This window comes from Lissotriton vulgaris, chromosome 4_1, assembly GCF_964263255.1.
Source record: "Lissotriton vulgaris chromosome 4_1, aLisVul1.2, whole genome shotgun sequence".
Lineage (NCBI taxonomy): Eukaryota > Metazoa > Chordata > Amphibia > Caudata > Salamandridae > Lissotriton > Lissotriton vulgaris.
In genome coordinates this window covers 1,101,061,301-1,101,084,982 of record NC_141691.1, presented here as the reverse complement: position 1 = coordinate 1,101,084,982, position 23,682 = coordinate 1,101,061,301, and the positions used below count along the sequence as shown (strand labels likewise).

General features: G+C 47.5%; 1 protein-coding gene across 2 annotated transcripts in view; it reads left to right on the top strand.

Annotated features, from left to right (window-relative positions):
• Positions 1 to 23,682, top strand: part of TEX10 (testis expressed 10) — a 591,356-nt gene that overhangs the window by 15,450 nt on the left and 552,224 nt on the right. For both annotated transcript variants that reach the window (XM_086965321.1, XM_086965322.1), the window contains exons 2-3: positions 9,876 to 10,573; positions 23,248 to 23,485. In XM_086965321.1, the coding sequence (XP_086821447.1) occupies positions 9,876 to 10,573; positions 23,248 to 23,485 (936 nt within the window). The remainder of the gene's footprint in view (positions 1 to 9,875; positions 10,574 to 23,247; positions 23,486 to 23,682) is intronic.

The window sequence follows — 23,682 nt, the reverse complement described above, 5'->3', positions numbered from 1 at the left end:
TTACAAAAAGAATCACAAAAGTGAAAGCACAAATCTGTACACTGCACAAAATAACAGCAAACAATACAAATAAAAAGGCTGAGCAGAGTATAGAAAATTCAGTTAAATCTATCTCAAAACACCAGAAAGATACCAAGTTAGAAAGCAGCACACATTAGGGATTGATAAAAATGGTAAAAACAGTAGCGCTGGTCTCACCTGCCTAAAATCCATGGATAACAAAAGGAGGCATATATTTATTACAATTTGCTGAATCTGGATCAAATCATAACAATGTGCAAAGTGTCAGAAGTAGAGACATTGTCACAGGAGCATACAAGTAAAGCATAATCTTGATTGCAGCTGCGGCTAGAAAACACGAACTGAGGGATTTAATTAAGCTTGAAAAAGGTCAGCAGCCTTCAATGGTAACTAGACATATCCAGATTTAGGTAAGGTTCCACACTGCTCACAAATGTAACATGGAATGCTTGGTTAAAGCAATGGCCTTGCGCTCTGCTGGCACCTTAGCACGAAATGCCCTTTTTATTAGGTTTCGGCTACCGTCGCACTGCGAAGCAGTGAGCGGAGCTGAAATCTCATGAGTTCAACAGTGGTGCTTTGACCCGCCTCTCTCTCCCATTGGCTAGCTCCATAAATGGAGGCTAGCCATTGGAAGAGATTGGCTGTCAATCACCATTTCCCCGTCGGAACGCGATTCGGGGGCGTTTCTCGGTCTTTTTTTAACTCCCGCCCCTTGTTGCCGTGTGTCCCGGGCCGCGCTGTGATTGGCTGCCGGCCCGGGACACCCCCGTGACGTAATTCCCCGGGCCGCGCTGTGATTGGCATAGAGCAGTGCACCGAAATAAACGAGCCGGCTGCAGGGGAGCCCTGCACCGTACCCGATCCCAGGCTCGCGCTGCTCCGGGGAGTGGCTACTCTGCACTGCCGCCATGCACAGCACCTAATCCTCCAGGACCTACGCTTCCTTTTCTACGACCCCGCGGTGTGCGGGATCCGCATGTTGTTGCTTTCCTCTTGCCCCTTTAACTCCATTCTCTCTGCATTCGCTGCCCAAGAACTGCGCCTGCGGCTCCATGTTCACGCAAATGGCCTCGGAAATGCGAGACGAGAATCAAGAGAACGTGCAGCCGGGCAAGAACGGGGCTACTCTGGGCGCCGCCGACGGACACGTTGTGCTGGGCGTGTTGCAGAATAACCGCGTGACCAGGGTGCAGCCTCAGAGGAGCAGCTGGCAGCAGCAGCCCCAGCAGGTCAGTGTCAGTACTTCCTTGATTAAGAGATGTGTCCAGGCCCTACGGCCGCACTTTAGTCTACCATCGAAGGGTTGTCTGGAAGGCCGGGGTTATCTCGGTACTGAGCATTGTTCCCGTGCCAGCCATTCTCATTAATACGTCCAATTCCCACCGCCTCTTAGAGTGTGTGTGTGTGTATGTATTTATATATTACAACCGGTGCGTGTAGCCAAGAAGCCAGTCCCGGTGTACGCTAGTTAGTGTAAAGCCAGGCGGGTGGTTCGATCCGTCTGACCTGGGTCTATTTCATGGGACGTGGCCCCATTCTGCGCTGTGCAGTCAGGCCGGGCGCACTGCTCCTGTAGTTCAATTGACAACCAGCTGCTGCGTCGCTTTTGGCGGCCACTGCCTCTGACTTGCATTGTCCCCGGTCCTTCTGCGCTCACGAGCGGGGACTCTATAAACTGCTGGATCACGATCGCATCAGCAATCCTCTCTCATCATTGTAGGAAAGAGGAGTCTCTGCACACTTTCGATTCCGAAACTCTTGCACCCTGGGACGTTTTCCATATCCCCCACCTCAACGCACAGCAGTCAATTCCTTCCTTTAACTATAGAAACTTGCCACACATGTGTTCCCATTCCGACTGGAAGCTGGCGACTATCTAGAAGGCACAGTCTAGGAAACTACTACTCATGTGACTATATTCCTACCTGCCAACCACATGCAGCATTTTAAGAAGATAGCGTAACACATGCTTGCACCGACTGGCTACAAACGCAATTCTTAAGCAGGTGCGTACGCTGCAGTAAGTACCTAAGAGCCTCAATTAGCCCAAATATATTTACTCCGTCCCGCCCAAGAAACTGATCACACTACACGGATGGTAGTCATCGGCACCCAGAGTTGTCACTAATGCGCTATAATGGTAACTAGAGCAATGCGCTCGTAACAATGGGAGAGAAAGTTTCTGCTCATCTGTCATTTTGGTTAGTTTTGTGTCGGTTCTACCCATTGTGTACACTGGAGTTTGATAGTGCTCTTCTAGGCGGGGATGAAATGTGCCACCGACCCTTTGGAAGCGGGAACTCCTAGGTTCCAGAGAATGGCCGCCACTGAGCTGTACCACACAGTCTCGGTTTTTTTGGGGGGCAAGGAAGGGTCCGATGTCTGCCCCTGGCTCCCGCACTGGAGCTGGAAGTTACGCAGCACAATCTGGCGATATGAAGATGGACTTGAAAGTCTGCGCTCACCTGGCCTGGCCTGTGTGCAGAAATTGCTAGTCCGACAGAATGGGGGAAGATGCCATCCTCACAGCTCCGCACCTCCGGGGTATGTTGGCTGACAAATATTTCCACCCTTCTCAGGGCTCAGGATGCAGCGACAGGGTGCTCAAAGTATTGCAGGGCTCTCGCTGTCTCCCCAAGTCCCAGTATATTCGCTGGTTTGGCTCAGTGTTCCCTCAACGCTGCAGCCGTCCCAGTAAAAATGAGCCTCTCCCCATCACCCGCGCTCCGCTAGGAGGCGCTGGGCACTCTGCAAAGCCGCGCAAGGATTCTGCCTCAGGCGACACAAAAGTCTGGCTCAGCTCAGCATGTTTCTCAGGGACGGACACCCTAAGTTAGAAAGTCAGCAGGCTCATGTCACTCTCCCCCTCCGCAATACCGCTGCTCCGTGGTGTGGCTGTGCGTCTTTGTGGCCTCCGATATTGTAATGACGCCGTTGGCCGTGCCCTGTCGTCGGACGGTCCCCTGTGTATAGCTCAGCATAGAATCAATGGAAGGCCTCAGCTATCTGGGCATCGTCGGTAACAGTCATGCCGTCGTCAACCACAAACTCCTTTACCCGGTGACACTGGTGCGCCACCCTGAGTTTGTTCGCTAAGAGACGACCACATCTATCACCTCCTGTGTAATACGCATGCTTCAGACGCAGCGCCGCATATTCCGCCCTGTCCATGTCCAAGGCCGACAGGAGTTTCCTCGCTGCCTTCAGCTGCCTCCAGCTCCAGTCTCTTTTGGAGATCCATAACTCTGCTCCATGGGCTACCGCAGCGGAGCAAATGAAATGGAGCACTTTTCAGTACCTGTAGTGAGAACATACTGCCATAGCAAGTGTTTTTTAGGTCGAGCGTAGCGATGGACCTATTGTTGGCGTGTTCCGGGGAATGTGAGACAGCGATCGCCCACGCGCCTCGCTGTCTCAGATTCCTCCTCGAGGGCGCGCACGTCGCCGTGCACATCCCCTGCCTGCCATTCTCATGCTCGCAATCACACACAGGCAAAGTCACACATGCGCACACACATTCCCACGCGCACACATTCACCCCCCACCCCCACACGCAGGGCTTACAATCACACACAAACGCGCACACACACACACCCTCCCAACCCCACTCACCGGGCACACGCACTGGGGGGGGCGGGCACCGTCAATGTGCCCCGACGCCCCCCCTCACCGGGTCTGTTATACTCCTCTCGTCCTGTTCCTCCCTGTGTCCAGACTCGGCAGTCCGCTCCGTTGTTTCTCCGCTCCTTCCTTCGTGCGTGTCACGCCTCTCCTTTCTCCCGGCCGGAAATCCGATTTTACGTTTCAGGCCTCGTTTTTTGTTTGCTGCCTCGAGGCATATTACATCTCCGTGTCCTATAGCTTCAGTGGCTGTGTCCAGCTGCACATCCACCACGTTGGATGTCTTGCGGTCTCCCTGGCCTCTTTCAAAGATTCTAGCATCGGTCGTACACCGGAAATTATTTGCGATGTGTGCGGTGGTTGGCCAGCTTGTCAAATCCACTAGTGTTTTTGCGGTTGGAAGCACGGCAGGCTGCGGCTCTCCCAGTTTATTTTCTCTCCCTCGGCCGGGTCCTGCAGGGCCGTCTGTCAGCCGCTGCTTGTCTAGTCTCGCAGGCGTCACTTGACTCTGAGGTAACCGAGGACTGCAATGGTTTTGGCAATCCCCAGTCCTCAGAAACACCTCTTCCCGTTCCAAAGCGCACAGGCACAAGCGCGCAGCTAGATACTGAATTCGAAGCTCCTACATAGACCTCATTTGGATTCGGCCGATCTATGGAGGTAATAGATGCGAAAGGGTTGTTTGATTATTTGCAGGAATGTTTCTGTTTTGCACTTTGTAGATATCTTGTCGTGAAGCATTTTGAGCACGTCAAATCCTTCGGTTGGTCATCCTCTGCATGTTCCACCCACAGATGGGCACTGCAGACGAGTCTTCAAAATGGAGGGCACGCCAGTGTGTCTGCATGCGCTGCGTATCCTGCATCAGGTTTTTAGAAAACAGCGCTACAGACATTGCTCCACCCACAGATGGGCACTGCAGACCAGTCTTCAAAATGGAGGGCACGGCAGTGTGTCTGCATGCGCTGCGTATCCTGCATCAGGTTTTTAGAAAACAGCGCTACAGACATTGCTTTCGTAAGCAGGCATTCATTTATCTGCCATTGTTTGTTACGGAAGAGGTGCTGACTCATAGAGGAAGTGTTGTTAATTTTTTTTTTTTTTTGCTGTGTGGAGCCGCAAGCCTTTTGGGAACTTCCTACCTCTTTATTTAAAACAAGTGTAACAGAAGGCGTTACTTGTCAAAAGGCAGACTTTGTCGCCTCACGCATGCATGTGCTGCCTCGGGCTCCTGTTGCAAACAAGGAAGTTGCATTTAAAAGAAAACCACATTTCAATTATATCTAGGCCCATGCGCTCAGTTATCTCTCAACCACTATCCTCCAATCCTTAAAAGGTATAGTGTTTTCATATTTCAGCTTCTTGTAATACAATTCCTGGCTACTCAAGGCCCGAAGAACAAAACATGAGGCTTATTCTCAAAGGCATTATAAGTAAGTGTTATCATCTTTCACATAAATCTGACTTGGCCTCAAAATATCTGTCAAATAAATAATATACAAATATTCACGGAATAGTAAAACAATTAGTACAAACAGAAAAGACTGTGCCTTCTTTGCATTTTTACTAATGAGGATTTCATGTTGATTTACAAAGACCTGTCAGAGTATGTAAACGAGGACTACCTGTACTTGTAGATGCTTTTTGGGAATCGGTCACATGCTTTGTCCTACTCCAGCATCAGAGTAGCAGCATGCTGCGCACCAAGGCCTGAATCCCCTCCGTTCTGTAGGTGTAAGCACTGCCTGTTCGGTCTACTGCCAACCCTGAATACTGGCAAGCACAAAGTAGCCCATTGCTCAGCCAGCCATGCTGTGCTCTGCCGCCCACCTGGCACTCCTCACTTCTGCATACTACCAGGCTTGCACTGTGCACCCACTTTGCACAGCCAGCCCTGTGCTCTGCATGTTATCTATACATGGTACCAGCCCCACAGAGTGCCCGACCGGAAGTCAGCCAAGTGCCTGCTTCCGCTGTGCACTGCCACCAGCCCTGTGTTTCCCCCGCACTGTGCTTTGCTACCTTGCCCACTGCCAGGTCAACGTCTAGACTCTAGAGTGGCTGTATCTAGCAAGCGCAGAACTGCACTAAACATGATATTGTCAAAGTGAATATTATAGAAGTGTCAGGAGAAACGACACATTGGGTGCTGCAGCACAATTTGGGGCTGCATAAGTCAAACAACCCTAGTCATGCAAATAAGGCATTCATGCACTGTCTGTGCACTTGTAAAAAGAGGCAACTCCAAAGGAAATCTGTGGAAGTCTTTAACGAGTATCAAAGAGCGGCCAGTAGCTCCGTCAGGGATCAATAACTGCCACCTTTTCAAAGGAAACATCCAAATACCACGTTTCTAATTCGTAAACGTTCTAACATTCTGTTCCACTGGCATTAAGAACCCAGCACCTTGGATGGGAGGGCACGATAAGCGGCAGCCGGAAGGCGTTGGAGCAGCTGGCAGATCAGGCAATGGTCTGATCAGAGGGGTGGCTCCCCTGCCCTGGACCCAGGCTGCTGATCCTGTCGTTGCCTCTCAGGAGCCAGGCAGGATCGGATTGGGATCACAATTTGGCCCGGGCACTGTCAACACAAGCATTTGCAATGCAATAGGTCTCGCATTTACGCGGGTTTAAGCTATTGGCATTGTAAATGACAATGGATTATATATATTTTTTGAAAACAAACACATAAATAAAGGGCATTGTCATTTACAATGCCAATAGCTTAAACCCGCGTAAATGCGAGACCTATTGCATTGCAAATGCTTGTCTTTAAATGTTGACAATCTGTTTGCTTTTTAGGTCTCGTTAGAGCCAGTGCATGCGCTGGCTGTCAAGACATTTAGTAGCTGGCTTTTTGAAGTGCTATCAAAAGGCTTTCTCCAGTCACCAGCGAGCGGTTACGCACACGGGCGCGCTTAGGAATACAGGGGCATTTAGTAGCTGGCTTATTGAAGTGCTACCAAAAGGCTTTCTCCGGACACCAGCGAGCGGTTACGTGGTCGCGTGCGCGCGCTTACGAGCACAGGCGCCATCTTGCGGGCACCTTACAGCCATGATTACTTTCTCTTTTGCGGCGGCGCCATCTGCCTTTCATCGCTCCGCTACCACAGACGCAACCCCTTTCACGGCCGCCTGGGCTCCTACATTTATGGCCGCTCGGCCAGTGCTTGGTGGAGAAGCTAACTGGACTATTCAACAAACTTGTTATCAACTGGCTGTACAAAGACCGGCTAGACGTTTATCCTCTGAGCAGAGGTGCCAGACCTGGTGTGTCTAATTTACATGCCTGAGCGATTTCTCACGTGCAGTCAAATCTTTTGCCGTGATCAAGCAATTGCAGTAAGTGTTGGACCAGTCTGAAACATCGTGAGTGCGAAGTAGATTGCAACCAGAGCGCACTATCGTCCACACTTCTATTGTAAGATCGGTACTTTATGTCCATAGCATAGTGCCTTTCAGTGGATACTTAAATTGCTTCTTTGTTTCCAGACTAATATTGAATTGTGTCTTTCTCCCTTCTCTTCTGTTGCAAAACACAGAGCACTTTGCTGAATGTAACTACTGTGGACTGGAATGTAACAGATGTAACTAAATGTTCGACTCCTCGTTGTCATTAAAGAGTTTATTGTACACCGTTGCACGAAAACCTGTCTGCATGCTTTCGGTTTTTTGGGATTTTTGTTTTGTCAAAATAGAATAAAAAGATTTTTTTTAAAAAGAACGGATGCTCATTTTCACTGGAGGCATTTAAATGTTGATTTAAGTTAGCAGAACCCAATAGCTTGAGTTAAAACGGTAATGCCTCTTTACAAGTGTTCTAAACGACCGCCAAAGGCATTTAAATGGTGCCCTGAGTATTTTGGGGGGCTTTATTTGGGAGTAATTTTATTTTCCTTCTTGTCCGTTTATCCCCACAGTATGCTTGGGTATGGGCAGTGAGCATCATTCGGTTTAGTTTTTTTTCTTCTGATATCCCGTGAAGTCTGAGGTCCACGTAGAGCTGGTAGCCAGAGAGAGCGTGCAAGTGGAGGGATGATCTGCTAGGCTGATTATTATTTACCAGATTATGCCACAGGAGTCCTTACCCAGGCAGTGCCGCTTGAAGTGACCAGTAGGTGTCCAACCACAATATGATAGCAGCCAGAAGCGCATTAACACACATCTCCGTTTTGGAAAACCATTTCTGCCACAACTGATATGGCAATGAAACAAAGTATCTTTCACATACAGCTTGGTCTTGAGGTCTGAGAACTCCGATATATAAGACTTCATTTGTTATTTCCCTGGAACTTGGGATAGTTGTTGTCTCCCAGTTGTATGAATAAATCGACACTAGACATGCGTCACATGCCCTAGCAGTTCAGATTTGTTTGATACTAAGCATCCATTACAGGTTTTATTCTCTGCATCTGTGGGGTTTCAAAATTTTCACGACATGTAAAGATCACTCATTACATGCTGATCTTCCTTCAGCATGCATGCTGTCTAAAGTCATGCTCTCTTTCTGGGTTTAGTTTGACAGCACAGCGGTTGCCAACCTTATGTGAGCAACAGAAAATTAATTTAAGGAGCACTGCCTAGGAAGGGGAAGCCTAGGAAGCAAAAAAAGTAGCTATCTGGAACTGTGCTTTCCAAAAACAAAGTATCGAACACAGAACCCTGTAGGTTGCTAACAGAGCCCTCTCTGTACCAGTCTCCTCCCTGCCTCGTCCCATCTTTCATTTCACCAATATGAAACTGCGAGATGAAAATCTTACACAAGAAGCCTGGTGGCAGAAATACTTTCTGCTGTCCAGGCAGTGAGGCACATCAAGCGGTCCCAGCTCTGCTTCTATGTTGGGGCGGATAAAGAACAGAAGTAGCTCTGCGTCCCACATGTTGTGGCTGCTCAATTACAGCATTTGCTGGACGCCCTGCTTTTCTACAATACACTGTTAGACCCCCCTTTCCTCCCACCACCACCGACTGGGGTTCTGTGGTAAACGGCAGCTGGTAGTGGTGGGCAAAGGAGGACCACTCCTTTCACTTCTAGGGTCAATACCTATCTCCATGTAGTTCAGTGCAAGGTTTGGCTTCCGCTGTCTCTCAGACCATTTGATTTAATAGAAACAATGCAAGACCACAGAAGGTGCAGTGGCTATTGGATTTGGGGACATTAGGGTGTCCACTTCACCCCAATTGTGGCTGATTGAGACATGTGCAAAAGGAAATTTGTCCTGTACCAAGATTCTTAGGCACTCCTCAAGGCTGTGTAGAACTTATTTATATTGCTTTATGATCATCTGGTCACTTGCTTCAGATTTTAGATGTTATTTGTCATAGCATCTGCTGCTCTGAGAACCAACTGCCGTAAGCCTCGGAGCACTTGATGAAGGGATTACGCCTTGAAATATTGCAGAACAATTTAAAGCTGTTTGTGGCCTGTAATGCACTCTCTTTTTATTAACTGGTTTTGCCTCCATGTCACCATTTAACATTAATCTCTGCACTAATCTCCCTTCTCCCCTTCATCTCGCTGCCCTGCTCTCTCCACTCTCACTTGTATTGCTCCATCTTTCTACATATCACTTCATCATGTCTCTTTGCTTCCCCTTCTCCACCTGTTCCTCATTTACCTCCACTTCTTCCTCTCTCTCCGCGTTTTTCCATCCTCCTCCTCTTTTTTAGGTCAAGCCAATTTATAAGCGCAAACCTTAAAGCTCACGTGGTTAAAAAAAATGTCCAGCGCGACTACCACTGTTAAATAAAATGTGACTGGTTGCTCTGTGTTTTTTCTAATGTTTGTAAACTCGCAACTTGTATGCTGCATGGCTAATCACTTATATGGTCCCAAAGGCGAGACCTGTTGGCTATGCCAATGCTTGATAAATTATGTTGAGTTGCCAGAGTAAAGTATTAAAAAATAAAGTAGGCCATTTATGAAGAATGAAAGTGAGATTGGTGCCAAGTTTTAAATACTTTGAGATGTTTACTTCTCCATTGTTTTGATTTAAACTAAAAAAACAATTTTTTTAAACAAGTGCTTTGTAAACCAGCATTGGCAAAGTCAGTAGACTGGCACTCACATTATAAAGGCGTGACCTATTGGCTTGTCATGATATTAGAGTTTAATAAACTGACCTGATATCTTTACTGCATTGTTTGTTGGTGCATGGCGTCAAAAATTGCAGATTGACGGAATACTCTGAAATATATCTACTTACAACAATTTTGCCTTTGATTTTCCAGGACCTTTTGTCACAAACGCATCACTATAATGCAAGCGTTAGACAAGGTGCCCTTTTGGGGCTTCGAGATCTACTGTCATTGCATCCAACAATGATTGATTCACATCTTTCCAGTATTGTGAGTGAGGTGGCTGCAATGTTTACAGACAAGGACCCAACAGTAAGGGGAGCAACTGTCTCTTTACTACAATCAGTGGCTCCTAAAATACCAATGAAACAAATGTCTCCATTTTTCCCTTTGGTTAGTGCTCATCTTTCTAGTGCCATGACTCACATTATTGAAGGAATCCAGGAAGATTCGTTATTGGTCTTTGATGTTTTGTTGGAAGAATATCCAATACTTCTGGCGAGCCGAAGCAACATGTTACTGAAAAATTTTGTTGAGCTTATATCTCACCATCAGCTGTCAAAAGGAGCAAAAGGTGCAGTCAGACCTTCGGCCTGGACACTCTCGGTTAACCCTAACCGTACACTTACCTCGCAACAATGGAGCTTGAATGTATTAATCAGACTAAAAAAGCTCCTCCAGGCTTTATCAGACAACGTCTTAAATAAGTCAGTAGAAGTTGAAGCACTTTTTGGCAAAAAAGATCTCGCTTATCCCTGCAATGACTTAAAATGGATGGAGTATGCAAGTGGCCAGCAGCACATTCAAATATATGAAGGTGGAGAATGTCCGATTCCTCTATTCAGTCTCAGGTAAGGAGGTTTATATACATCATTTTGTTTCAATACATTGCAGAAGTTATTTTGTTGTACTCTTGTTCCTGGTGAGGTTAGTTATGAGCATTAATTCTGTCTGTTCCCCCATCTAAAGGTGTGCTAACTAGGCATGGTACTATAATACCATCACAGACGTCCAAGAAAAGGAAGACAATGGATTGAAGTGTAGCTGCTGACTCTTCTGTACTAGAGAAGAAAATAGGCCCCATGTACTCTCCAAAAGTAATAAGCATCATGGTGTCAAGCTGATTTGTAAGATTTCTACCGACTCTGGTGTCAGCAGTTCATTTTATGGTCTTTGAGCAAAACTGGCCATAAATGCTTCACTGTCTGTAAGGGTTTACGATATGCAGAGAACATAGCTACAGTCCTATCTCGATATAGATGGTGGGGAAATATGAACTGATTATGCCCATACAACCCTCTGTTATGTCACCAACTGAGATCTAGGCTCTGAGGAGAGGGCCTTAATGGACTCCTGCTTTCCCAAATATTTTAGAGATTTTGTGCAGAGTTCTAGCAGGCGAACCACGCTTAAATACCCAATCCTGCATGTCACTACTAAAGGCAGTTTGTGTGAACTAAATTACCATGACTCATCAGAAAGGGCTCCACAACATATTTGTGTTTTATTTGACATCTTCATTTCTTCAACAAAGTGTAAATGTGTGTTCATTTGGGCTTTTAGAGTAGGGAAGAATATCAAGAAATGAACCACTAACGCTCATAATCTTTTTTTCATGTCCAGGGGAAGTGTTTCAAGTACCCGCGAGCTGCAACGGCCTCCTGACAAGGGCCCTGGCACTATTTTTATTTATTTTTTAAACAAATTAAGCACTGCCTAGAATCAATTGATACAGCAAAATTTGGTAAGTTTAAAATGTACCACCCAATGTAACCGTATCAGATCCAGTCCCTGCCATCTTCTGCTGGCTATACTGCTTCAGAATTTCTCTGAGCTCTATGTCAATGCGCCACAGGGGGGAAAATCTCAAGCAGTACTGCTAAGACCTAGTGTCATGAAACTGGTTTTTTAGGAACAGTTCATTTTGCTGAAGCTCAATCCCTGAAAAGCTTAAACTGGATTAGGTCATGCCCTTGCAAATAATCACTGCCCCTTTTTTTTTTTTTTTTTTTTTTTTAAACCTTTATTGTGCAAGACAAGCTTACAAATACGGGCCTACAACCCTTCGGGCCGGCCACCACACAATATGAGCGCACAAATCAGGAGAGGGGTCTCCGGCAGGTCTCCGACATACCAAGAGCAAACAATTAAGGCATAAAATCCCAAGGAGTCCGCCGTGAGTAGGATGGAGGAAGGTTAATTTTATAATATAATGGGGTGTATAGCAGGAATATTGCAAATATTGAGATCCAAAAGTCCGTGACGGGCCGTCAGCAAGCAGTAATACAAGACACAGCGAGGTGTAGAAATAGTGGCTACAATGAACTAAAGCAAGCTCAAGTCCCATAACTGCAAACCATTCCCACCGCTGCCAACCGCCCACCCACTACCACGAAAGTACGCACCAGTACAGCTTAAGGAAGTCAGGGTCATAACATAGAAGGCACCATCCGCTATATCAACCCAAAAAAAGGGGGGGGGGGGAGGAAAAGAAGGACATCAAGGAAAGAAGATGATAAAACAGGGAAGAAAGAACGCGGCACCACAGCGTACGCCCCATGTCGGACCCAGCACACAAAGAAGGAACCTCGCCCATGGACTCAAGGTAAACAGGATACAGAAATGTGCAGGCAATATCAATATCATTGAGACCATAAGTACTATACTGGCAAAAGCCCCAGGAGGCATACATGCAGGCGCGGCGTCCAGGAAGAGAGATACATAAGAGCCATAGAACCAATTAAAAAAGAAAAAACGAAAATACAGACCCTACCCCACCCACACCACCCTGCACCCCTGCAGAAGGCTACGGCCTACCCCCCTCCAGCAGCGTGCCTGTCGCCCTAATCGAAACCCGAAATATAGAAGAGTCAATAAGTAAGAAGGAACCATATAGACAAAAAGAAGAAAGGGGAAGGGAGAAGAAATAACTAATGGGAGAGGAGACATACAATCAAAACGATCTGCTCCCACCACCCACCTGAACACAGTTAAAACCCACGAGAAGAGGAAGTCACTTCAAAGTCAGATACCAGGAACATGAAGAGGAAACGATCATACTTGTACAATCGAAAGCAAGCCATCTGTCCATATCACGAAGTAGTAGTCCGCCGATGCAAGTTATCTCAACCCTGTCCCCTTCTATCCAGGGCCATGGACACGGAGTGTACAATGAACCAGAAGAGGACGGGCCAGTAGTGATACGCAAGAACTCCAGGCCACGAGTCACAGCACAAGTCATGGCGGCCGCGGATCGGACCAGCAAGAAAGGGCGACAACAACAGCAGGCAGCACAAGCACAGCCCCGCCGACCAAGAAGGGGGGGTCGCCCCAATAGGACAAGCATCGGATCCCGGCACAGCAGGGCCAGGCGAACAATCACCGGGAGTCACGGCAAGGCAGGCACGGACGGACCCCGGCCGGAGTCCATCCATACTTTCCACTCCAGGGAAGAACTCCCGACGAAGCAGTGCAACGGGCATCCAGACCTCCAAACGAGCGACGGCCGTAGTCTCTTCAACCTCCGGGAAGGTCCATACAGCACAGTTTAGCAGTTGGTCCTCACACGTGGGGGGTGGCTCAACGAGCCCGTCAAGAAGATCGTCATCCGGCCCAGCGGCACTCAAAATCATGGACTCACGCCAAGAACTCAAGGCAGCGAGGACGTCGCCAATCGTAGGAACACCCCTACAGTATTCAGCAAACGTGCCGTGCGACAGGCCAATGTTCCCGTCTACGACGGGTCTGAGGTACAGAGCGCTGGCCGCCATCTTGTCGGCACGGCGAGGCCGCTGCAGACTCCAGCCCCAATCCGGTTGCAGGCAGGGCTCAACGAACTCCAGCCGGGGACAGCCAACCTCACCACCGATGCAGGGAAGCGGACCACCAAAACATTGGGGGCAGCCAGCGCCTCCGGTCCATGGGCGCCGCCCGCCGAGTCCGGACGGAGGGTTTCAAGATGGCTGGACAGGAGGACAAAGGGGAGACGAGTCTCCCATGCGGTCAACCCCCGTCCACTTTAATCTCAGTCCTACCTATAGGAAAATAACATCTTGGGAGGCTAGTAGACTCTTGCTTGTCCTACCAGAAAAAGAGAAACATCCCTTATTGAAATTGATTATGCCCTTCCCCATCTCCTGTTAGAGTCCTGTTTTATGTCTGTTTATCATCATTGTTTCAGCTGCTTTAAAATCCATGAATATTAATTTCCAGACCTCTAGGTGATTTTCTTGTTATGATGGATTCTGATAGACTTGAAGAAGGTGAAAGAGGTGACATTGGCTGTTAAATCATTTGTGGACATAAACTGACTTGGCATCAACACATTAAGGACGAAATGTCTTATGCTGGGGACAGATGCCCTCTTAAAGACAAGCGGCGGCTTTTACTAGAGCTGGTGTTTCTCGGACAGTTGTGGCCTTCAAGATTGAGTAAATATCCAACAAGGCAAGAACTGCAATTAGTACCCTTTAGCAGTGCACTTATTTTTTAAAAAAACTTTTTATTGAATATTAAAATAAACAAGGCAATAACACAGTACAATAGGATATCAGTCCAAGCTAGAGGGAGGAATACAAATATCATACAATAAGGTGCTCAAGTCATATTAGGGGATGGGAGCAGGGGAGATACAAATACAAAGTCAATTATTTCTCTTACACTACGAGGAATGGCAGGTCAGGGGGAAAGTGGAACTCCAGGGACCTCCATAAGAGGAGTGCAAATGTCTCCACTGTAAGTATTCCAATGACCCCATACCTTACCCCATTTCCTGGGTCTCCCCCGTGCTACATAGACAGTCTTCTCCCTGAACATGCACCAGTCCATGTTTTCCATCCAAGCCTCAACCGTGGGAGATCTAGGAGAACCCCACAGCTGCGCTATATCCCTTTTTGCTACCTTATTTCCTAGCGTTGCCCACTGCGTCTGTGCGACATTATAGTCATTTGGTTCCTGGACATTCAGGAGACAATGTCTGGCCTCTGGCAACAGAACAACACCAGTAGCCTCCCTCATCTTATTGTGTATCCCAATCCAAAAAGCAGCTACTGCAGGACATTCCCAAATTATATGTAGAAACGTCCCAAGCAGCCCACAACCACGTTTACAGAGACAATCATCTGAATAACCCATTTTAATCAAGCGTGGGCCTGTCACATAGACTCTATGCAGGATCTTCAGTTGCACAAACCGGATCGCGACCTCCTTGGGAGAAGAGATAGCAGACTGACAATCCTCATCATCTAATTCAAGACAGTCCCGGGTCCATACATCACAGAGGGAAACAAATAGGTCAGTCCTACCATTAATCAGCTTTTTATAAATCAAAGAGATAGTACTATCTGGCACATGCCCATCCAATATTCTATCTTCAAGTGGAGAAGACTCCGGAATATCTGCACTCTCAGGAAAAGCCGAAGTCAAGGCATGATGGACCTGAGCATATCGAAAATATTCCCTGTCACTCAGGTTGTACTCGGCCTTCAATTCCACAAAAGTCTTAAACTTGCCTTTCACCCAGAGGTTACCCACAGTACTAATAACGATCCTATCCCATTTTTCAAATCCTTTCGTTTTCCACAGGTTACCTAGTTTCTCGGAAGCAAAAAGCGGGGTCGCACGGGTCAGCCGGTCCCTCCATCCCATCGCATTGTTGGCACAATGCCAAGCCCGAACAGCGATCTTTGTGGGCCCGGAAAGTTTCCCTCTACCCAAACTAGAATAAAGCGCTCTATATTAATTGCCCCCGGCAACTGCCACCTGTCCATGGCAAACACCGGGTTCTATCCGGGGCCATACATACCATGATTAATGGCCCCCAACTGAGACGCGCTCTATATTAATTGCCCCCTGCAACTGCCACCTGTCCATGGCAAACACCGGGTTCTATCCGGGGCTATACATACCATGATTAATGGCCCCCAACTGAGACGCCCAATAATACCGCTTGATATCAGGGAGAGCGATGCCACTGTCATACCATGGAAGTGTCAACTTGGCGAGGGCGATACGCGAACGCCCATCCCAGACCAACTTCCTCTGAAGACCCTCGATGGTACGAAAATAACTCGCAGGAATTACATCAAAGGTGTTCTGAAGAGCAAACAAAAATCTCGGTAGCGACATCATCTTAAAGAGCGCAGCACGACCGAGCGGCGAGAGCGGTAGCTTACGCCATCGCACCACGTCCAACTGCATCCGGGTTAGCGGTGGGAGCAAATTCTGTTCATATCGGGCAGCCGGGTTTAACGATACATAGTCCCCGAGATACTTAAAACCTGTCTGTGTTGCCTGGATGGGACAATCACGCGGCAGAAGAGGAACATCTCCCTATAAGACGTATAGGTAAGACTTAGTCCAGTTAATGACCAGACCTGAGTTCTTCCCAAAGGAGGTGAGGACATCGAACAAAACGATTAATGACTTCCGGGGCGAAGTCAGGTACAACAATATGTCGTACGCGTAAAGCGAAATACGATCCTCGAGGTCAGGGGCCCACCGAATACCCTTTATCGACGGTTCCCATCTAATCCATGCAGCAAGGGGCTCAAGAGCAAGAGGAAATAAGAGCGGAGATAATGGACAACCCTGTCTCGTGCCCCTTCCAAGAACGAAGGGCTCTGAAACCCGACCATTCACCACCACTTGCGCCAACGGTTCCTCATACAGAAGCCTGACCCAGCCTATGAAGCCAGGACCAAAACCAAACTTGGCAAGTACAGCCCACAAATACGGCCACTCCACCGTATCAAAAGCCATCGTGGCATCCAAGGAGGCAAAGATGGCCGGCTCACATAATGACGAAGTCCTCGCGAGAACACCATGTAAACGTCGCAAATTCAGGGCCGTATTCCGGTGTGGAATGAAACCGGACTGGTCTGGATGAATCAAGTCGCCAATTACCTTCATTACTCTATTAGCTTATAGCTCAGCAAGGATCTTGGGTTCCGCATTAAGAAGTGATATAGGCCTATAGGAGGCACAGCGGTCCCTTGGTTTCCCTTCCTTATGAATCATCACGATGGTCGCAAGACGCTGATCACGGGTAAGGAAGCCACCATCTCGCGATTCCAGGAACATGTCACGAAGATATGGCGCGATTTCATCGGGGCGCAGTTTATAAAGTTCAATGGGGAGACTATTAGGTCCCATCGCCTTACCCGAACGAATAGAGCGAATAGCAAGAGCTACCTCGTCCGCAGTTATTGCGGCATCTAGCAACTCTCTATCAGAATCAGATAAGCTGGGCAATGCAATGTCGCGCAACAATAAATGGGATTCTTCTTCCGGCCTATCCGATACTGACGAATACACATCTTGGAAATGTTCTGCAAAACTCTGGACAATCCTCGGGTTCAGTCACACGCGTACCATTTACTTTCTCTATCACAGGAACCACACGACTGGCCCTCTCTTTTTTATCTAACCATGCTATCAGCTTGCCAGCTTTATCCCTGACATCGTACAATCGACCATGCTCCTCCCTGCCCATAACTTTTGCGGCATCCGTAACCAGTGCCCTATAGTCAATTTGCTTAAGACGCATAACATGTATCCTCTCACGGGTGACTCCCAATTCCAAGTCACGCTCCAATTCGGAGATCTGTCTCGAGCCTAACCACCTCCTCGCGGCTACTCTTCTTCGATCCAGCAATCAATGATAGCGCCTGACCTCGGATGACAGTCTTAAAGGCCTCCCAGAGCGATACTGCAGGGGAGACCGATTCCAAATTCTCAACAAATTACTGGTCAAGAGATTTGACCAACTCCGAGCGGGTCTTAGGGTTACGGAGATACCACAGATTAATCGGAGCTACCCGTCCCTCTGACTCGATATTCATGTCTATCCGAATCCACAATGGAGAGTGGTTGGATATTCCCCTCGCCAGATGTGGTACTTCAGTTATGGAGGGGGCATGTGCAGCTGGTATTAAAAGGTAGTCAATCCTGGAAAGGCTACCATGTGCACCCGAGTGGAAAGTGTATTGAGTCTGAACTTAGTGTAACAATCTCCAACAGTCCACTAACCCCAATGTGTCAATAAAACCACTAAACCAGTTCTGTGACCCAGTAAGGTCTCTGGGCGGGTGCCGATCTTTCCTGGCAGAGACGACCGAGTTGAAATCTACGCCCATGACCAGAATTCCCTCAGGGAGTCCCAACACCAATCGCCCCAGGTCAGCAAAAGTTGTCGACTGTAGTCCCGGGGGGGACGTAAACTGAGATCAAGGATATGGTTCTACCCTCCCACCGTCCAGTAAGGGCCACGTAACGTTCCCTATCATCCAGGTCTGTTGCATCTATTTCTAGGGGGAGGGACTTCCTAACTAGAATACCCACCCCTCGGGATCCAGAGGTGAACATCGCATGGGCAACCATGTGATATCCCCTCCGGTTCATGGCATGACAAGTGTTACCGATCAAATGAGTTTCTTGTAACAATATCACACCAGGAGACAGTCTTTTCAACAATTGTAACACAACCCCTCGTTTTATCTTATCCCCCAACCCATTCACATTCCAGCTCAGTAGTCTCAATCCCCTACCCCCATCCCAAAAGTGAAAACAGATCCACCTCCCCTCGGAAATCAACATCCAAATCAAATGATAAAACAATACGTTGCCTTGCATTGAACCAAAACACATCCACTGAAACATCCCCCCACCCTTGAACCAGAAACCCGTTACAACTCCCACCACCCTGCACCCCTGCGTGAAACTAAATAACCACCCCAACTTGCAGTGTGCCTGTCGCCCTTATATCAAACAAGTCTACAAAAAGAAACCCCCTAGGAGGAAGAGGGTCAACCCATCGCCCCGCCACTCCCAGGCATGACACATAAATCCTACAGTCAAAGTCATCGAACCATTGCAGAGTTCTCAGTAAAGTTCAGGGGCCTGATACCATGTTCCTATTCCTGCTCCATCGGGCCGCCTTCCGCTCCTCCAGAATGTTCCTCCCAGCCACGTTGGTGTGACAAAGTGTCAAGCCATTCTCTGGACGATCAAAAAAATATGTACGTTCCTTGAATTCTACATGCAGTCTAGCTGGGAATAACATTGTGTATTTTAGTTCCATGTCTCTCAATCGTCGTTTGATGCCCAGAAATCCAAGTCTTTGTTTTTGGACTGCCTGTGTAAAATCCGGGTAGAAACTTATAGTAGTATTTTCATATTTTGTGGGTCCATTCAGCCGTGAGGCCTGCAGGATAGCGTCTCTATCCCGGAAATTAAAGATTCTGGCGATGAGAGGTCTCGGCGGGGCACCCACCTTCGGTACTCTGTGAGCTCGTTCAACTGCGAAGAACTTGCTCAGACCCTTAGGAGCGAGGTGTTTAGTAATAGGATCTTCCACAAACAGATCAGCTGCCGGATCTTCTGACTTTTCCGGGACTCCAATAATGCGTACGTTGTTACGCTGGGCCCTACCTTAAAAGTCCTCCAACCGGCACGCTAAAAGATCATTCGAGGTCCGCAGATTGCGGACCTCCGTCTGCAAGTCGGATACATCGCCCTTTAAACTGGAAGTTTTCAGATCTAAAGATTTGACCTTTTCATTAGTTTTTAATAAATCCGTGCGGATCAAATTCACATTGATTGAAACTGTGTCCAGCTTGTGGGCGAGAGTTTCACATTGCTGGCCGATGGACGCCTTCATACCATCAAGAGCACCCATGACGTCTTGCAAAGTCAATTCCGCCGATGAGGATGAATCCTCCTTGGTACCATCCAGTGATCTGCTTGGTCCACCAGGGGATCCTTTAGAGTGGGCATACCGATCCATATTGTTTGCTTGGGTATAGGTACCCGGCCGAGTGGTCTTGGATTTTTGCTTGTCGCCATCAAGTTTGGTCGCCATTACAGACAAGAAGGCCTTCCACAGTTAATTTCCTCGAGAGCAATGGCTGCGATCAAAGTATCTGCAGCAACCAGAGGGCTCAGTATGTCCGGGCCCAGTATCCGATGTCAGGATATCGCCTTATGATTGTTGAGTCATCAAAAGGTGTCTGTTGGTAGCAGGCTTCACTTTCAGAGAGGGTCCGACTGGAGCCACGAAAAAACGAAAGTGAAAGTACAAGTCTGTGATTCCTCAGGCCGCTGTTGTTCAACTACTGCCCGGGCACCATGCCAACTCGAGCTCCGGGCATCTCCGAGGGGCAGGCCGCAATTTTCAAATCGCTTTTATTCCGGTTCCCGAAGTCCATTTCAAATTTGGACAATGGTGTCCGCCTCAGCAATGGCTCGTCTTCAATAGTCCGTCAATGTAATCAGGATAATTTTCAGGATAGATGCGGGAGGTTGCGAGGGTCTCGGGAGCCCTGTGCTCACGCGGCCATCTTGGTTGCGCGCGAAGCTCCTCCTCCCCATGCACTTATTAATAGGCTGTCATTATGGGTGACTGGGTCAGCCAGCTAATCCCAAAAGGCTATGCCCCAGCCTTCCTGTCCCCCACTGAATCTTCTTGTTCTACAAGGATGTGCTCTCTGGACTTTATAGGGGGAAGTTATTACTGTGCTGGACAAAATAGTCTTAGTGCTGCCTATAAAAGGAAGGTGCACAAGATTCTACTCCCCTTACATTGTGCACCCCAGATGGTTGGACATCTGAGATTCTAGCACTGTCAGTTCATTGTGATACAGTTTGGCCTGACGACCGAACCACATATTTTGACGAACATTGTGGTATTTTGACTATGGAGATTAGTAATCTGTGTCCTTGGGTGTCTGGATTGCTTGTTTGTAAAAGGTGATGTTGGACGCTGGTCACTTAGCACCTTTTTCACACTGTGACCCTTCTCCACAACTTGAGCTTTTGTGACAACTCCCAGAAGCCTGATGTTTCTCCCAAGCAGAGGCCGACTTTCATAGTGGTGGTGCTAGACAAGACCTTTATGAAGGCCTTTACTCTGCAAGATTGTGGATTTTCATGAGATGATTCCAAAGTTTCTGCCTCCATTATGGTTCTGTATGTCGTGTGCCTACTGGGTTTAATGGCCTTGTCCATCCTATTGGTACCAAAGCCTAGTGGTTATGAAATCTCTTCAGTGATACCTCCGAAAGCAGTAGCTCCAACGCCAAGGCGATCTAAGCTTAGGCATAGATCTTCGAGTTGGTCCATCCAGATCTGCACTGGTGATGTCTCTAACCATAGAGGTGCATTCTTCAGCTTGACACAGGTGCAGCTTCCCAAACGTCTCCTTGTTAGACTGTGGTGCCCATCTGAGAGACCTAATTCAGTGAAGCAACGCCTGCACATAAATGTCCTGTGACCCGTCTGACGTGTCATGAAGGCCTCTGTCCATTTGGTCTCAGGGAGGGCTATTCAGGTACTGTATGACCACACTACCTCCATCCAATAGATTGGACATCGAGTTGTGGACCCTGTGTTGGGAGGCAATTTGCGTCTGGCAGTAGGCTCAGCAATTAATAGGGTAAAGTGGATGATCAGCTCTTGCAACATTGCCATTTCTTGTTGGATCATCCTCTGTATTAGGATTTACTACGTCTTGGCCAAGAAAGTCCCTCTACTGGGTATTTATGCCCCCACTCTCCTGTGCGCTTGGAATAGAACTGAACATAAATTAACATTACATTAGTTGTAATTCTTTAGCGCTTTTAAAATAATGACCGATAAACAGGGGACCCCTTTTGTTTCTATTTATCCTCAGTCACTTAACCCTTTCAAAGAAAGCCTGTATAGGTAGTGGTACCTGGCTAACAAAACCTCAAGGAGGGGTGGAGCATTTGCAGTATTCACTCCATACAGTTTGGGCCGGTTTTGTATATTTGTTGTTGCTACTACTATTATAAAAGTGTTGATGTGAACAAATTTCCCATCAAAAATGGGGTTTGTTCACAGGAGTAAGGAAGCTGCGAAGAATTTTGGTTCGTTTCCCATTCCACTAGGACCATAGTGATTTATAGCACTTTCACAGCTGGTGTTCTGGTAACCAATATCTGCCTGGTGTCTGCATAGTCGTCATTGTGTACTTTTGATGGGCACTACGGCTTTTCGGCCCAAGTATATGGTAACATTTGTTTTGTCCTGACTGCGTTTCTTAACTTCCTTGGTTAAACCATGCTACTCCATTCCATCTCTGGAAGGTTATTACTTTGGGACACATTCATAATGGGAAGGAATCTGCATAAAGATGTATCCTTCAGAAGTTGATAATTTCGGTTCTGATGTTTCTGGTGGATATGTAATGTTCCCACAGATTTTTCTCAGCCCTGACTGCACCCCAATTAACAAATTCTGTGATAATATAATAATCCGAAGGTTCGCAACCATAGTATGTTCTGCAATTGTTGCTGTCATTAATGCTTTAAGTTCTTCACACACTTCGATGGACTCTGAAAAGTGCCAGGAAGTTAAACAGTGAACTGGTTAGTGCATAATATACTCTGTTGTCACATTTGTTGACGCTGGAGAGGTATTGCTTGGTAAAACGTTTCCGTACCCAGTCTGGGGCTTGAAAGATACCTATACTACTATTATAAAGGAAGAACTTTGAGGCGGGTAAACTCGGGAACCACAGCGCCAATCCACACACCCAATACATCCTTGTAATCCTCAGGGTGTGCAGATGGACATAGGCTATATAAATTAAAAATAAATACGTTATTAAAAATATAAGTTAAAAAAAAGTAGTCCCTTCAAAGTAGCGCCGGCCGCGACGTGCATGCTGACATCAGGAGCGGCGTACACGCGAGGAGCGGCGTACAGGAGCTGCGGAGAACAGTGCTGGGAGGAGCAGCGGAGATCAGCGCGGGGAGGAGCAGTGACGAGGAGCGGCGGAGATCAGGGGAGCAGCTGACATGACCGGCGGACAGGGGTGAGGATCGGTGGGCAGACAGTGAGGAGCAGCGGCGGGGAGGAGCGGTCAGCGGCGGATGAGGTAGGGCGCCAAGTTACCAGTCAGCAAAGCAAACATGAGGGAGGAGCGGCGGCGGGGAGGAGCGGTGAGCGAGGCCACAGGTACCGAAGGAAAAACAAAAGTGTGCAGGAAGAAGTAACGTGGGCAGGTTAACAGGAGGAAAAAGAAAAGTGTGCAGGTGACAAAAGCATACAAAGTGGAGCGGGTAGCAAACGGGGCATTACAGGACGAAAAAGTGACGTGGCCAGTGACGTGGGCAGGTACCAAACTGGGCATTACAGCAGGAAAAAGTGACGTGGGCAGGTTACACAACGTCAGGGCGGGCAGGGGCCCTGAGCCATGATTGCTCCCGGACAACGTCGGGACGGGCTGCTAGTTTATAATATGAAGAATTTGCTGACAAGTTACATATCCACCAGAAATATAATTGCTGAAAGTAACCTTTTTTTTTTAATACCAGCGAGAGTTGAAATACGATCTTCACTCATTAAAACAAATTAAAATCTGATGGTGCAGAGAAGTGGATTTAATGTTAAAACAATATAAATATGATACTTTCACTGTAAATTGAATTAAAATGGGTTACTCTGTGGTGTTCAGTGCCACTATAACTGCTGTTATCTAAGCATCTGACTTTGTTTGAATTAGATCATTAGTCGGTGTTGGTAGCAGCCTGGAAGAAGGTCTCTCATCTGCTGAAACATTAAAAGCGTTTATAGAGAACATAATTCCTTTATTGATCGAGTGCTGGGTTGAAGCATCCTCTGCACAGCATGTACCTGGAAATACTTTGAAACCAGAATCTCAGCAACTTATGCAACAAGTGCTCAACATTATCTATCTGTTGTGGCGACTCTCCGAGCAACAGGACAAAATTCACAAAATGGTAAGCAAAGAAAGGAGTTGGTGCTTGTGTGTATGGTCATGCTTAATGAAGTATGCCTTTCCTGCTATGAAGTAGGGTGGTGTGTCCGTGACAGTGCCAAGTTTGGTAAATGCATTCTGCATTGCACTTGTTCTCATCGGAATAAAATGTGAGGGGCAAATGAATGGTTAGATATTGTCAGTATTTTTCTCTTTTCT